The 17,032-nt window shown below is 43.5% G+C and overlaps 1 protein-coding gene across 1 annotated transcript; it reads right to left on the bottom strand.

Annotated features, from left to right (window-relative positions):
• Window positions 1-1,205: 1,205 nt before the first annotated feature.
• On the bottom strand, window positions 1,206-6,533 carry LOC103554518 (regakine-1-like). The gene is made up of 3 exons (XM_008525602.2): window positions 6,332-6,533; window positions 2,034-2,148; window positions 1,206-1,578 (listed from the first exon to the last, which is right to left on the bottom strand). The coding sequence occupies exons 1-3, from the start codon at window positions 6,399-6,401 to the stop codon at window positions 1,485-1,487; spliced, it is 279 nt and encodes a 92-aa protein (XP_008523824.2). The 5' UTR covers window positions 6,402-6,533; the 3' UTR covers window positions 1,206-1,484.
• Between the last annotated feature and the right edge of the window lie 10,499 nt (window positions 6,534-17,032).

Below are 17,032 nucleotides of genomic sequence, written 5' to 3'. Positions count from 1 at the left end.
TATTCACACTAGATCTTGAGGGGTGGACAGAGAAGTAAATGTTTTAAATGGCAGAGATGGGAGGAAGAGCTTTCAAGGAAGGGATCTCTGGGAAGGTTGGGAGGGAGTACAGACATGAAGGGTCAGTGAGCTGTTGGACACAGAAGATGCCCTAAAGCTGGAGGACCAAATTAGTCAACAAGGCAGCAGTCAGAGGTTGAGCAGCAGGGACACAAAGACATGAGACTTATAGCCATACAGGTAACCTTGAGACATGAGACTTATAGCCATACAGGTAATTTTGTTGGCTGAAATAAGGAGTCTAGGTGATATTCATGAAGGAGCCTGTTCAATAATCAGTGTGAGGAGTTCGAACCCTGGGAAAGAGTTCAGCACAGCACTCTGATGGAACTGCGCCGAGCGGTGTGAATTTAAGTGCAGCTTATATCTCTTTCACAAACAGTGCACGTGCAGGGAAGAGGAAAAGGAAAAAACCTTACAACTAGATTTCATATATGTTAAGAAAAAAAGGGGGGGTAGAGTACATCTGGGCTTTTCTCTTGATTATACATTGGAGGAAGCATAAACAGGAAATTCTTGGTTATACATCAAGTTCAGAGATGCTGACGATATCTGCGTGGAGGTTGTTAATTGTTCCCTCAATCTCTAAGAAATGCAGCTGGGAAATGTGAGAGAGAGGTCCCTCTTTATCTCTTTCTGCGGTGGACCTGTCCAGCTGGCATCCTCAGTCATGAGATGTGGGATTGCAAGGTCATTTGACACAGCTAAAGATGGGCTGCAGGGCTGCTTCACAGCACAGCATGGATTTTATTGTACTGATTCAAAGCCTATGCAGTTTTCTTGTTGGATTTGCCTATTAGACCAGGGAGAGGGGTCCCAAAAATCTGGCCACAAGCTGCAGCCCCCAGCATGGGTGAGTGCAATGATGAGGTGTATTAGGTATGCACCTCAATTACCCATTTCCCATGCAAACAAACAATATTCAACACGGTTGTCTGTATTTTCACACTGTTCCCGTTATCTAAGGCCCTGATGTAGATGTCACTTGTTTCCGTCCTCCTGATTCTGACTCTGCCCCACCATTCCACTGTTTAAATTGAAGTGTTTAGAACGGCACCTCCTACCTAGTAAATACCAAATAAGTGTCCGTAAAGTAAAAGAAATAACCAGGCTGTCTTATGAGAGAACCAAAGTAAACAACCAGGTTCCCTTTCTATAGTGCAGTTTTATTTCAACAACCAGGTGCCTGCAAAGGGAAGACAGATGCTGTCTGGGGGCCAAGGTGTCCTCAGGCCCCAGAGGGCAGAGTGTCATTCCAAAGCTTCAGGAGAGAGCAGGAGTTATCAGAGTGTGAGAGCACAGAAAAGCAAAACGGGGCTTCAGTTCAGGCCGGGACAACTCCCAGGGACCATCTGGGGCTGAGAGTTGGGGAGGGGAGGTGGCTCTGTGGCCTCTTCTCATGTTCCCTGGGCCATGTTCCCAGATCAGTTGGATTTGCCGTCCAGGTATTTGATGTACTGCTGCACCCAGGCATCGCTGGGGTTGGTGCAGATTTGTCGCCCCGTTTTGGTATGAAAGCTGTGCAGAAGAAGGAGAAAGATGAGGAATTGAGAGTCAGTAGGCAGGAGAGGAGCCCATTCTGCCACCCCATTGTCTTCCCCATCCCTCTCTCTGCTGGATCTGGCCCTTCAAAGAGAGAGAGAGACCACCTCCCCCTCCACCCCAGCCAAGCTCCCCAGTCTTACTGCCAGTCTCTGTTGTTCTCTGGGGAGTCATTGAAGGCCCCACCAGGCAGCCCCACTTTTCTTCTTTCCTCCTCTTTCCTGACCCATCTCTATGCACTGGGACCAGCTCCTACCACCTTCCTGCAGGCCCAGCTCAGGCTGGGAAGTTCCCACACTGCAGCTTCCTCCTGTGTCCCCTGCTCATCCCCATCACATTCCTAGAGAGTCCCACCCCCCTGTTCCCCTCTCCCAGGCCCTGCTGGTTCTCACATTTGCACCCCCTTCCATTGCCAGTGGGGCTGTACTTACATGACCCCTGGCATGGGGCACAGCTCACTGGTCCAATCATAATCTCTTACAAAGCCGAGTGGGATTTTCCTCGAGGTGAAAGAGAAACAGCAGGAAGCCTGATTATTAGCTGGCTCTGCAAGGTAGAGAGCTGGATGAAGCTGAAATCTTCTCCACGAGGAAGCATAGACCTATAACTCTGTCCCCAGAGTACCCGGGAAGAGAAAGGAGGAGAGGAGGACACAAGAACACCCAGGAGGGAGTGTGACCTGGCCCCTCTCTGGCAGCTCTTCCTCCTCCCACTCTTAGATGATCCTTCTCCAGCACCGCTCTTCCCTCCCCATGCCAGCCCCTCCTGACCTCTCCTTCTCTCACGCCCTCCCCAGGGCTGGGATGTGACTCTGCGATCCCAGTGTTTCAAATTTCTGACAGTCTTCAGAATTCGGGAATGAGAAATCAGGATTCCTGGGAGTTCTCAAATCATAAATTATTGTATTTTTTCTTTTTTTTAAATTGAGATATAATTGACATATAACATTTTATTAGTTTTAGGTGTACTGTATATTTTTCATAACACTTTATTTTCATGTTTTGAAGTAATAATCCCTGACCACATAGTAAACAGTGAATCACTTTTCCTTGATAGGTTTGTACTAAAAATTTCAGAGATTTTCTTTAAGAAAAAAAGCAAGGTAATAGTAAATGATGTCAATGTGTCGTGACAAGATTATATCTTCAATAACATGTTAAATGTTCCCTAGCAGATACAGTCGATAATAGAAAACATGAAAAGAAAGGAATATTAACACAAAATAGATGGCCAATAAAAAGCATTTAAAAATTGAAAAAAATAATATGACTTTTTGATACTTAAAATATTTCAAAGTTATAATTCAAAAATGAAATTTGAAAATACAGGAAGCATTAATTGCCCTATTTGTAATTTTGCTCTTTGTTTTGTAACAAATATTCTAGACATAGAACATTTTTTCCATTTTGTGTTGATGTTGGCCGAATTGTTGAAAGTGTGTCCAAACGCGTCTTCGAGTTGGGCGTGAGAATACACGCTGCTTCTGATAAGCTCATTTCCTTTGTTAACAATGGGCATATCTTGTCTACTGGTCCTGACTTTGGTTTTTTCCATTCAAATTGATATTGCTTTTGCTCATTTAGACTTTATATACAAATTGATAAATGCTCCTGGGTTCATGTCCCAGGATTCCACAGCGCTGACATATTTTCTCTTTGTATTTCTTCTGTTAAAGCATTTATAAAGAACTACAGCCTATAGCAATTATTCAAACACTGGGCAGTGTCAGTGAACATTATTGTTCAAAGAACATAATATTCACATCTCCTATAAGAATCACAGTTGAAATTGCCCATTTAAGGACTTATTTTGCTTCCAAAACTTGTTATTTCTGGAAACTGTTCGTATAAAGTATGTGAGGTATACAAACACATCAGCATTTACTTAGCAGCAGACAGGCCCATGAACTCACACTTGTAACATGGCAACCACTTCAGGCTGTTGGATTGTGACCACGTCTCCCTACGTTCTCCTGTCCCAAGTCCCCCAAGGCAGCTGATCTTAACTGTGAGCTCCAAGTGTCAAGAGTTTCCTGCTCTTGCTCATGATGTTCGTGGGTTCTTATAAATCAGTAACATCTATGTTGATTGTTAAGCTTTAATTCCTGCAGGAGAATTGCAATACTTTGCCCCATTCTCCTAATTTCTCAACTGAGTTTTCTTGGGATGTAGGATTTGGAAAAACATGTCATTTACTGAGAAATGCTAAGAGGGAATTCCCACGTGGAAATGCTAGTGGATGCCCAGGGTGGGCTACAGCAGGGCAGGACTGTTCCCCTGCATATGAGGGGTCCTCTCTCACAGGCCTCAGGGAGATGCTAGAAGGGGGCGGTTTGCTATGCCCAGAGGAGCAGAGCCTTGACTGTGAAGCGGGAGAGCTAGATTTGTTCTTGCCTCTGCTCCTGAAAGCTGTGTGACTCCAGACAGGGCACTCGCCCTTTCTGAACCTGTGTCCTTAAAATAGTATCAATGGGAGGGGCTGGCCCTGTGGCCGAGTGGTTAAGTTCGCGCGCTCTGCTGCAGGCGGCCCAGTGTTTCGTTGATTTGAATCCTGGGCGCGGACACAACACTGCTCATCAAACCACGCTGAGGCAGCGCCCCACATGCCACAACTAGAAGGACCCACAACGAAGAATATACAACTATATACCGGGGGCTTTGGGGAGAAAAAATAAAATCTTAAAAAAAAAAAATAGTATCAATGGGGCAAGTACTGTGCATATTGATTTATATACCAATGATTGCTTTGTGTGATAAAGGCCTTGTCACCCCCATGAAACAGATGAAGAAACTGAGGCTCAGGAAGCCTAAACAAGGCATGGAAGGTCACAAGCTGACCAGTGTAGGGCTTCCAGACTGAGGCTCCCTGGGAGCAGAGACAGCATGTTGACTGAACGGGTGGCCCAGAGTATGATACCAACCCTGATATCAATTTCCCCGCATTAAACCTAGTATATATGGGGTTAAAACCAAAACACTCATTTCCTGCCTACTCTCTGGCTTCCTGGCTCCAGAATCCACTATCCTCCATGGAGACAGACACCATCAAGGACAAGCACCTGGATCATCTCCTCTCCGCAAAGAGATACAGGCTGGTGGGAAAGCTGCTGACCAGCAAGGTCATGGGCTTCCTCCTCTCTTCAAGTAGTCTCAAGGCCAAGGACAGGCTGGTGGGAAAGCTCGGACCAGCAAGGCCATATGCTCCCCCTCCCCTACCTAAAACCCCAAATAAAAACCCTTCCTTTTAGCTTTTCGGGGAGTTTGGGATTTCAGCGTTAGCTGCCCTCTCTCCTTGCTCAGCACTGTGCAATAATAAAATTCCTGCTTTCTTCCACCACACCCGGTGTCAGAGATTGGCTTGCTGCGCAATGGGTGAGCGAACTCACTTCAGGTTCGGTAACAAGTAGGCTTTTAATATATGTTTGTTGAGTGAGTGAGTGACTTCAGTTTGAATCTATGTCTTCCTGACTGTAAAGCTGGTTATTTCTCCATTCTGTTTTGCTGTTCTCTCAAGAGAAAAAAAAGCTTCCATTGACTAAGTCTCTACCACAGGCCTGGTGCATGGCTCAGTTCCTGACGGGGCCCGTCTCTGTTCCTCACAACAACCCTTCGAGAAAGGATGACTTATTCCATTTGCAGATGAGAAGTCTTGTGATGATAACAGGGTTATGGGAAAGCATTAAGGAGTTCTGTGGCTAGTTGCGGTTAAAATTCCCAGAAAGCAACCATCGTTCCTTGGACTAGCAGATGTCAAATGAGAGTCCTACGACTGAGTGTTTTTCCGCCTCTGATTTTGATTGAAATTCAGCTCAGGAGAGCAGTTTCTTCGGAAATCCCCTTCCCAGGCCCTTGCTGTGCCACTTTCTCCCTGGGCTCCAGCCCACTGTTGAGCGGCAACCGTGCCTAGTTAGGGCGGAAAGGGCATTGAACTGGGGAGTCAGGACACCTGGGGTGGAGCCCTGCCTCTTTCAGAGTCACCAGCTGCTCCCTCTTCATGTGTCCCACAAATATTTACTGAGCGCTTACTACATGCCGGGAGCGGCTCTGAGCCATATACACAACTAGATGCATCTTTAGGAGCGGAGAGAAGCTGATACAGGGGTCTCAGGCTCAAATGCCCCTGCAGGCCAGGCAGACAGCAGCTGGATGTGGCCTGGCCGTGGGGACTCCTGGGACCTGGGGAGCGCACCCCCTGCCTAAAGGGGAAAGTACTCACCACCTCATTTCTAGTTGAAGGTTAGCTTGTGGAAACTTGGGCTCATGTCTGCTTGGTCTTCCATATTTTCAAAAGAAATGGAAAATATAGACTTTTAAATGTTTCCAATTTTTAAATGTTGGCAACCAATCCAAATATTGTAAAACCCTATCTAAGCTGTGAAGACAGTTTGATCCTTCACGGTTTCCTCTCTCCCAGCCCATGCTTACCCCTGGCTCCTGTGTCTCTCCGGGAGGCGGCTGAGCAGATAGCCTGGGGGCCTCTGGATCAGCTGCTCTATGCTGGGTACCCAAAGGCCAGGGAGGTTGTATTCAGAGTCAGGTTTTCCTCTCCCCAGAGGAGACAGAAGTGAGTCCCAACCAGGAATGGGGAGAGATCCTCAGTAAAGATGCTGTCTGTTTCTCAGAGACCCCCATGCAGCCTTTTCTGGAACACCCATGTGTCCTCCCTTTAGCTCCCTGCCTCCAGCCACTGTGTTCTCTTTGTCCAGGGGAATGAGAGTAACAGATCTTACCTTCACTAGCTTCAGAGTGGAGGGCAGCAAGAGTGAGGAGGAAGGCCAGGGTAACCAGGCTGCCCCTCATCCTTCTGGTGGCTGACAAGCTGTAGGTACACAGCTGGGTCAAGGACTCTTGGGTTCTCTGATGCCTTGAAATCTGGGTTCTGAGCTTCTTTTGTAAGAGGCTGCTGGTCAGGAAGTCACAAGACAGAAAAATGCAAGATTGCATGGGGGTTTTGGCTCTTTGGAGGCCTGACTGCTGAGATATCTAAAATATGAGAAATGAGTCAATTTATTCAAAGAAAAGCATAAGGCAGAAAATGACCCTAGGTTTCACATTCTAGATGGCTTACATCTGGAGGGTGGTGATGGGGGAAGCCCAGAGACCAAGGGCTTCGGAGTGGAAATTGCCCTCCTCTTCCACCCCTCCCCAGGGAGCCTGGTTAAGCCTCCTTGGTGAGCTCATCCTTGAGTGTGCACCATGAGTTCAGAGGCCTGGGCAACTGTATGGGGCTCAGCAACTCCAGGGCCCACCAGGATAGGGATGTGCTGTGTCTACCCCCAGCAAAAGGGCTGACCTCAGGCCTGATGGGGGCTGGGAGTAGGGAGCTGGGTCCAAAGGGGATCCTGGGATGGCTGGGTCTCAGCAGGCAGGAATGGACGGAACTCTCACCTAGGCTGAGCTGAAGGCCCCTGCCCCCTGTCCAGCACAGGGAGCTTGATCAGATCCTTAGCAACTGAGGATCTGGACTCTCTGCTCTCTCTGGTTGTACAAATATTTCTCTGGGACCCTGTTTTCAATTCTTTTGGGTGTCTACCCAGAAGTGGGAGTGCTGGATCATCTGGTAAATCTATTTTTAATTTTTTGAAGAAGCTCCATCCTGTTTTCCTGCAGCTGTTGTACCATTTTATATTCCCATCAATAGCTCACAAGAGTTCCAACATCTCTACATCCTTGCCAACATTTGCTATTTTCTGTTTTTTTGATAGTAGCCATACTAATGGGTGTGAGGTGGTACCTCATTGTGGTTTTGATTTAAGCACCTGTGTTTTTATCAGTTTTATATAAAGGGGTTCCAGGTAAGTTTGTTTGCAAAGAAAATGTTCCCCTACTAAGAAGAAAATTTTGAACCCCTGTTCTAATGGAAAGGGCTTTTGATCTAGTTAGAGCCATTGTTCATAGTCCTGGAATCCACCACCTATGAGCTACAGCAAATTTTGAGTAATGTCATTAAGCTTTTAAAGCTTCACCTGGCCCCAGAAAGGAATACGTAACATAAACAGTCTAAGTGAGTGAAATCTCCCTTATGTGTCCATAGTGAGACCTTCCTCAGGGCTGATGTTCATTCATTCGGTAGCTGTTTACTGAGTTTCTACTGGGTGCCAGGCACTTTCTAGGCCCTGGGGATACAGAGGTAGACAAGAAAGGCAAGGCCCCCGCTCTGCATGTGCTCAGATTCTAGTAGGGGGAGACAGACAAGGAAGCAGGAGATGGAGTTAAAAGCTAGGAAGAAAATAAACCAGAGTGATGTGATAGAAAGTGCCTGAGGGTTGGGTGGAGGTTGCTTCATAAGCTGGTCAGAGGAGCCTATTCAGAGGGGGTGTCATTTCAGCTGGGACCTGCTGGTTGAGAAGCAGCCAGACTCGCACAGATCAGGAGGAAGTGTGTCCCAAGGACAGGGAAGAGCAAGGGCAAATACCTAGAGGTGGGAATGGGCGTGTGCATTTGAGGGACAGATGAGCAGGTGACTGGAGAGAAGGGAGTGAGGGCAAGAGCGATTGGAGATGAGGTCCACTGTCCAACCCTTTTGGGGCTGGACACTCAACAATTTGGATCCCATTTTACCCCCATTTCATTCCTGTGGGCACTGCAGGTGGTGACAGAGCAAGCCAGTGTGGCTCAGATTCCTGTGGGGCCCTGGGTAGCTCTGCCCTGGAGAGCAGGTGGGTGGATTTGACAAGAATGCTTGTCAGTTGCTTTAAGGGAAAGCAAGGAAGAGAAGACCATGGATTGCTCTCCCCTTAGACTGCAGTCCCCCTCCTCTAGGTGGATGGAAAGGATCTGAGCTGCCCGCTTTCTCCCAACAAATCAAAAGCATAAGTGGGAAGCGGTGTGTCTCTCCATTTCTTGTAAGTTCAGAGGGAGAGAGAGAGGCACCTAGATGGATGCCTCTGACGGCTGTTTTTCTCCTCCTTGCTGACTTTGGGCTACAGTATGTGCACAGGAGGGGGCAGGTGGCAGACAGTGGCCTTTGTCCCCTTGGTGTGGAAGATGTGGGGGCAGGAGGATGGAAGAAGCTGACTTGTACCATCATTTGGGTCTCTGTGACAACTCCTGGGCTCCTGAATCTCAGTTACTGGTGACACTGAGTCATCTGCCTGCCGTGCTTTGGTAAGCCACATCCACCCTTCTCCTGGAGCTTCAGTCTTGCTTGGCTGACTCTACTTCCCCTGTTCAACGGAGAAGGACTGGAGTGGGGGAGGGGGACTTGGGAGGATTAAGGCTCCAGGTTTTAACTTTTTTTTTTGGTAAAATTGTTTTTGTTTTTGCACACTGGTACATACAACAATGGTGCCAGCCCACAATACATTGTGCATTAGTTTCCTGAATTTTGCTGTTTTCCCAGCTGATCCCAGGATATAGATACTGAAGATCAGAGTCTGTCTACAGCTCTCTCCAGCTCACCCATCCTCAGATGTCCCTTGCTGCTGGAGAAGGAAGTGGGGTTGGTCCAGCCTGATGTGCCCTAGCTGCACTCATGCTGACTTGCAGTGACCACTTCCTTTTTAAACTGCCAGCTAAGGATTTCTTACCAAAGATTGCATAGATATAGAATCTTGCCCAGAACAGAAGTGGCTGATCACTCTTGCGTTCATGGACTCCATCTTCTTTCCCCCTCCTCTTTTCAAAAGCTGCCTACTGTTTGCTTGTCTTCAATATCCTACAGCCTGCATGCCTCCCAAGAATCCACAGAGATCATCAGTTTGTACTGTACATTGTCTCAGCTGCTGGAAAGGACTTCATCTGAGCCAAGGAATGAAACACCATACACTCTACCTACCCATCTTGGGCTTCGATTTCTTCTTATCTAGGGGAAATATGGCCCTTCTTGACTGTAATGGACAGAGAAGGGACAAACGAAAGCTGCAGACCAAATGTTCTGCTTTATCTTTTTCACCTGTTCAGTTAACACTCTATTCATTCATTAATTCTCTCATTTATGTGTTCATTTACTCTAGAAATAATCATTGAGTGCATGCTATAAGCTGAACACTGTTCAGGCACCAAAGATTTAGCCATGAACAAGATGCATAGGGTCTTCTGAGAATTTAAGCAAGCAATAGGCCTTTGGGACTTTCTTCTTAAAACAAAACAGGGCAAAATAAAAGCTTTCATCATGATTCATCATTTAAAAAGCAACGCTATGGAGAAATTTAGAAAATACTCGAGCAAAAAGAAGACAGAAGAAATGCCTTGTGATCCCACAGTAATATTTTTAGATGTATCTTCTTCTTTTTCCTCTGCATGCTTTCTCCCTAGCTGAGAGCATACCAAAAAACCAATTTCATAGTCCGTGCTTTGACATATTGTGAACAGTTTCATTCCATTATAAAATTCTTATATGTACTTCAAAATAATTTCTAACAAAAATGGTGCATGCTTTTTATAGAATATTGACGAAAATCAAAAGAAGAGGGAAAAACTCACTATTTACCACTATTAATATTTCGATGTGTAGTTTTTCCAGTCATTTTTCTATATATAATCATTGTACATACTATATACATATACAATTAAATAAAAAATGGGGTCACACTAAATGTTCTTTGCTAGACTCTGATTTTTATAGTTTTATAATTATTTTTATTTAATATTGAGGAGACAGAAAATACAGATTGAGAATAAAAAGAAACAGCACAGCAAACATCCTTGCCGCCACCGCCTCGTATGACCTCTGCAATCCTGGTCCCACTCTCTTCCTCCTCAGAGCGATCTCTCTCACAAACATTGTTCATACCGTACTGTTCTTTTCTTGTAGTTTCACCATGTATGTTTAAATCTTAAATAGTGTATTTTTAGTTTTGTAGGTTTTTGAGCTTTACATAAATAGAACCATTTCATGTATTCTTCCGCAGCTTTTTTCTCCCTCCACTTTATGCTTGTGAGAGTCGCCCGTATCACTGTGTGTAGCTCTGGTACATTGGCTTCCACTCCTGATGGAATTTCAGTGTGTGAATATACTACGATGCATTTTTCATTTGTCCGCTTTTATTTTTTGCTAACTAACAGGGCTGCTTATGGGTGTTCTTGCTCACGTTTCCTGCTGTACATGTGCGAGGGTATCTGTGAGATGTATTTAGGAGTGGGAGTGCTGGGTCTTTGGCTGTGGACACCTTTACTGGACATAACAGTACTTTCCAAAGCGATAGGACCAGTGCACGCTGCCAGCAGCAGTGTGTGCATATCAGTTGTTCCACATCCTCTCTAATGTTAATACTTCTCAAATGTAATATTTAATTAAATTGGGAGGGAGGGACACAGGAAAGAAGGAAGGAAAACTTTGTTCTTTCCAAACGCAGAATCCAGAACTAGGTACTCATAGTTAATAGATATTGCTGGTTTGATGAATTTCTTACGATGTCTGCCTGGACGCAGCTCATTGCAGCCGCTGAAATCCTCTGTGTGACTGAAGGGAAAAAGGTGAGAGGAAGTACGAGGAGGCATGTGATCCCTCAGAACATTTAGTAAATAACGCAATTCAAAATCGAAAAGGAATTACAACCATAATATAGCATACATAAATTTAAAATAAAGGTAAACAGAGCCCTAGAGTTTGTCTGGAAGTGGCTTCTGAGTCGCAGGGGTCTTGTCTGGCTCAGGGCCCTGTGCCCAATCTGTTCGCATGTCTAGGGCTTTCCTCACTGGTTCCAGACCCCTCAGGGATCTAATTCCACTTGCTGATGTATTCCTGGACTCATACCTTGCTGGGGTCGGCACAGACCTGTCCAGTCTCTTATATGGAGGAAGCAGTGGTGCGAGGAAGAGGTATATAAAAAAGAAACAATTCAGCAGCAGAATGCCTGTGAGAAGCTCTCTCTCTGCTCCATGTTTCTCTCTGTTCTGTGGATCTCAGAGCCAGTCTATTTTCAGAGCCAGGACTATTCCCCAGAATCTCAAGGTCCGTAGACCTTTTTTCATTGCTCACCGGGGCTGACTTCCTCCTGCTGTCCCTTCCTCTTCTCTCTCTCCCCTGCACAGAGGCAGCTCTTCCCTGACTCCCCGCGGGCCCTATGCGGAAACACCCAGAGACCTCTCCCTGTCTCCTGCACATCTGGCTAGGCCCCAGGGGGCTCGGCTTTCCCAGGATGGGCCTCTATTCACCTGCCTGTGCCCTGTGGACTATGCTCCACTCCATGTCCTGCAGGATCTCTCTCTCCCCAGCGGTGGGCAGGAGGACTGGCCCTGCCGTGGCACCAGGCTGGGAACGTCAGCTGCTGATCTCTAATAGGAAATTTGTGAGGGGCCCAGTGAGAAATGTATGAGAAGCAGCAAGAGTTTATCAGTTTTATTAATCTTTCCAAATGACCAATTTTTGACTTTGCTGACTTTTCTCTTTTGTTTGTCCATTTTCTGTTTCATTGCTTACCAATCTATTTTCTTACTTCTACTTACTTTGGGTTGAATTTGCTCAATTTTTCCTAGCTTCTTGAGGTGGAAGCTTTATTCGTTTCACCCTTTCTTCTTTTTGAATAGAAATATTTAAAGCTATAAATTCTCTTCGAGGTTCTGCTTTAGCTTCATAATGCCAGTTTTTTGTATGATTTGTTTCATCATCATTCAGTTCAAAATACTTTTTTATTTCCCTGGTGATTTCATCTTGGTTCTATGAGTAATTTAAAATTGCATTCATTATTTCCAAATATGTATATATATTTTTAAGGAAGATTGTCCCTGAGCTAACCTCCATTCCCATCTTCCTCTATTTTGTATGTGGGATGCTGCCACAGCATGGCTTGATAAGTGGAGTGTGGGTCCGTGCCTGTGATCTGAACTGGTGAACCCCAGGCCGCCAAAGCAGAGCATGCAAACCCAACCACTATGCCACCAGGCTGGCCCCATATTTGGGTGTTTTTTATATATCTTATTGTTAGTGATTTCTAGTTCAATTCCACTATGGTCAAAGAATATACTCTGTGTTATTTTAATTCTTGCATATTTACTGCGACTTGTTCTTGGCCAGCATATAGAATGTCTCAGTGAATGTCCCATGTACACGTGAAAAGAATATGTATTCTACACTCACATTTTTCAGCAGTTGATTGTGTTGTGCTTAGCTGTCATTTTCTTTGTATTTATCTTGCTTGGGGCTCCTGAGCTTTGTGGCTCTGTAGTTAGATGTCTTTCATCCATTGTCTTCAAATATTTTTTCTTCCCCATTCTCCCACTTTTTCTGGTACTCCAAACACGTGTGTTACTTTGATGTTTTCTTACGTATCTTGGATGTGCTCTTCTTTTTTATTGTCAACCTTTCTTTTTTGCTTTTTGTGTTTCAGTTTAGATGTTTTCTGTTGACCTGTCTTTAAGTCTCCTGATTTTTTTCCTTTGCTCTGTCTAGTTTGCTATTAGCTCAGCTAATACCTCTTTGATTTATATGATCTTGTTTTTCATTTCTAGCATTCCTTTTGGTTCTTTATTTTTTTTTGAGGAAGATTAGCACTGAGCTAACATCTGCTGCCAATCCTCCTCTTTTTGCTGAGGAAGACTGGCCCTGAGCTAACATCCGTGCCCATCTTCCTCTTCTTTATATGTGGGATGCCTGCCACAGCATGGCTTGCCAAGCGATGCCATGTCCAACTGGTGATCCCTGGGCTGCCAAAGTGGAATGTGCGCACTTAACCACTGTGCCACCGGGCTGGCCACCTTTTGGTTCTTTTTAAAGGTCAGTGTCTGTGATGAAATTCCCATCTCTTCATTCATGCTGATCACCTTTTCTACCAAATATTTAATCATTTTATCATAGTTTTTTAAGAGTCTCCATTTGATAGTTCCAACATCTGAGCCATCTCTAGTTCTGCTTTTATTAAATATTTCTTCTTTTGATCACAGCTCATAACTTTTGATCAATGTGTTGGGCATTTTGTATTGAAGAACCATAGGGACTGAAACAACTAATATACCCAGAATAGGCATACCTCTTCTTCACTCAGGTTGCTAGAGTATGGGACTGATTCAACCTGATCTGTAGTTGAGCTGGATCTGGGCTTTGTGGCAGTTTTAGTTTGACTCAGTTCACACTGGCTTTAAATATCCTGAGGGGAAGATCAAGACTTCCTTCAGCAAGGTTTGGGATGTGAGCACTGGCGAAATTCTCAAGATCTCTTTGTGCTGCCAGCTTTCTGAACCACAAGAGATCTTTTTAATTTATAGCCCATTTGCCCACCTGGGTCACTGGTAAATTGCTCTCAGCTTTCTGCACCTCAGGAGATTTCTTTTTGTTTCTTAACCATAGAATTTGCAGCCTTATAATCTGCAAAGGGGTGGAACGCCCCAGAGGGGTTTCTTTATCCTCTCCTGTCCCTGACTTCAGTAGCTAAAAGCCCAGAGCATCCAAGAATGTTTTCTCTCATCTCTCCTACCCCCTGCCTTGATAGCTGAATGCATGTAGGACCTTATGTTTATTTGTCTTGGATTTCCTGCCATGCCCTCAGCCTTTCGTAGCTGAAAACTTGGAGAAACTTGGATGAATTTCTTTCATCTGTCCTGCCCCCGTGCCTTTGCAGTGTAGTTACTTTGAACTTGGTGGGGGCTCCACATGTCTCAGAGGGTTCCCTTTCAGCTCTGCTGCCCCAGCCTTTAGTATGCTAACTATGCTCTCGGTGAAGACTTGTAGAAAAGACTTGGCAGATGGGTGCAGGCTTGCTCTGTGTCTGAAGCTCCCTGGAATCCTAATCTGTTTTGCTAACTCACACATGGCTATTTGAAGTTAAACTTCAGAAGGTCACTTTTTGGAGTTTAGTTCATTTTGCTTAATTTTTTTCCATTTTTCCATTTCTTATGAGTGTGTGTGATATCATGATTATTGAGGTATGATTTAAATACAGATAAAGTCATTTTTAAGTGTGTAGTTTGAGGAGTTTTGAAAAATGCATAAAGTCATGTGACTGTCCCACAATCAAGATTTAGAACATTTCCACTACTCCAAAAAGTTCCCTTTTGCTTCTTTTGCATCAATCACCTGCCCTCATCCCCAGTCCTTGGCAACCGCTGATCAGATTTCTGTCCCTACAGTTTCAACTTTTCCATAATATTATGTAAGTGGAATAACTCAATATATAGCCTTTTCAGTCTGGATTTTTTTTGCTTAGTATTGTACTTGTGAGATTTATCCATGTTGTTGCATGTATCAGTAATTGGCTCTTTTTTGTTGCTGAGTAATATTCCATTGTATGGAGGTATAGTCAGTCCTGCTATAATGCTTATTTGGAAAATGTGAATTTATTCCAATTTGATTGCTACATTAGGAAACAATTTGAGCATAACACAAATTCTTCCATTTGCTTACATGTGATTTTATCTGTGAAAAATACCACATGATCAAGCCTCTTAGGAATATACAAAATACACAGACACACTCACACATCTCAAACACCTACCAGCTACCTCAGTTCACTGCATATGTTATGAACAACACTCATCCACAACTGGAATTATAACTTTCTCTCTGATTTCAGACAACTCTCCTTCTACCACTTCATAATAACTCAATAAGCTGCAATACTTCTGACTCTCAGTTTGCGAGAAAACTTCAGGTCTTTTTTCAAAGTGCTGCATTTATTGTAGCATTTATATTAGCTATTTAACATGTATAAAACTGTGCTACCATTTTTATTAGATTCCTATTTTTTTATTGAGGTGACATTTGTTTGTAACACTATATAAGTTTCAGGTATACAACATTATAATTGGACGTTTATATACACCACAGTGTGCTCAACACCAAAAGTCTAGTTTCCATCTGTCACCATACAATTGACCTTGTTTACTCATTTCGCCCACCCCGCAACCCGCTTCCCTTCTGGTAACCACCAATCTGTTGTCTGTATCTATGAGTTTGTTTTTGTTTTGTTTTGTTTGTTCATTTATTTTAGTTTTGTTTTTATATTCCATATGAGTGAAATAATATGGTATTTGCCTTTCTCTGTTTGACTTATTTCACTTAGCATAATACCCTCAAGGTCCATCCATGTTGTCACAAATGGCAAGATATAGTCTTTTTTTCTGGCCGAGTAACATTCCATTGTATCTATATACCACATCTTTGTTATCCATTCGTCTGTTGATGGACACTTAGCTTGTTTCCATATCTTGGCTATTGTAATTAATGCTGCAGTGAGCATAGGGGTTCATATATCTCTTTGAATTAGTGTTTTTGTGTTCTTTGGATGTATACCCAGAAGTGGAATAGCTGGGTCATAAGGTAGTTCTGTTCTTATTTTTTTGAGGACTCTCCATACTGTTTTCCATAGTGGCTGCACCAATTTACATTCCCACCAACAGTGTACTAGGGTTGCTTTTTCTCTGTGTCCTCTCCAATACTTATTATTTCTTGTCTTTTTGATAATAGCCATTCTAATGTGTGAGGTTATATCTCGTTGTGGTTTTGATTTGCATTTCCATAATAATTAGTGATGTTGAACATCTTTTCATGTGCCTATTGGCTGTCTGTGTGTATTTTTGGAAAGATGTCTATTTAGATCCTCTGTCCATACTTAAATTGGATTGCTTGTTTTTTTGTTGTTGAGTTATATAAGTTCTTTATATATTTGGATATTAACCCCTTATCAGATATATGGTTTGCAAATACGTTCTCCCATTCAGTAGATTGCCTTTTCATTTTGTTGATGGTTTCCTTTGTTGTGCAGAAGCTTTTTAATTTGATCTAGTCTCATTTGTTTTTGCCTTTGTTTCCCTTGCTGTTGGAGTCAAATCCACAAAAACATCACTAAGATGAGTGTCAAGGAGCTTATCACCTATGTTTTCTCCTATGTGTTCTGTGGTTTCAGATCTTACATTCAAGTCTTTAATTTACTTTGAATTAATTTTTGTGTATGGTGTAAGATAGTGGTCAAGTTTTACTCTTTTGCATGTGCTGTCTAGTTTTCCCAACACCATCTATTGAAGAGGTTTTCCTTTTTCCATGATATGTTCTTGGCTCCTTTGTTGTAAATTAGTTGTCCATATATGTATGGGTTTATTTCTAGGTTCTCTATTTTGTTCCATTGATTGCTGTGTCTGTTTTTCTGCCAATAATATACTGTTTTGATTGCTATAGATTTGTAGTATAGTTTGAAATCAGGGAGTGTGATACCTCCAGCTTTCTTCTTTTTTTTTCAGGATTGCTTTGGCTGTTCAGGGTCTTTTGTGGTTTCATATGCATTTTAGGATTTTTTGTTCTATTTCTGTGAAAAATGCCATTAAGATTTTGATAGGGATTGCATTGAATCTGTAGATTGCTTTAGGTAATATGGACATTTTAACCATGTTAATTCTTCCAGTCCATGGAATTTCTTTCCATTTCTTTGTGTTTTCTTCAATTTCTTTCAACATGTCATAATTTTCAGTGCACAGATCTTTCATCTCCTTGGTTAAATTTATTCCTAGGTATTGTATTCTTTTTGCTGTGATTGTAAATGGTATTGTTTTCTTAATTTCTC

The sequence above is a fragment of the Equus przewalskii genome, chromosome 10, assembly GCF_037783145.1.
Source record: "Equus przewalskii isolate Varuska chromosome 10, EquPr2, whole genome shotgun sequence".
Taxonomy (NCBI): Eukaryota; Metazoa; Chordata; class Mammalia; order Perissodactyla; family Equidae; genus Equus; species Equus przewalskii.
This window is presented reverse-complemented; position numbering and strand designations above follow the sequence as displayed.

Bases quoted from the DNA above. Each gene is read 5' to 3' on its own strand.
- LOC103554518 (XM_008525602.2), bottom strand. From the start codon at position 6,401: ATGAGGGGCAGCCTGGTTACCCTGGCCTTCCTCCTCACTCTTGCTGCC. The intron at 2,149-6,331 runs GTAAGATCTGTT...TCTACCTTGCAG, and splicing joins CCACTCTGAAGCTAGTGAAG to AGCCAGCTAATAATCAGGCT. The intron at 1,579-2,033 runs GTAAGTACAGCC...TCTTCTGCACAG, and splicing joins TGCCCCATGCCAGGGGTCAT to CTTTCATACCAAAACGGGGC.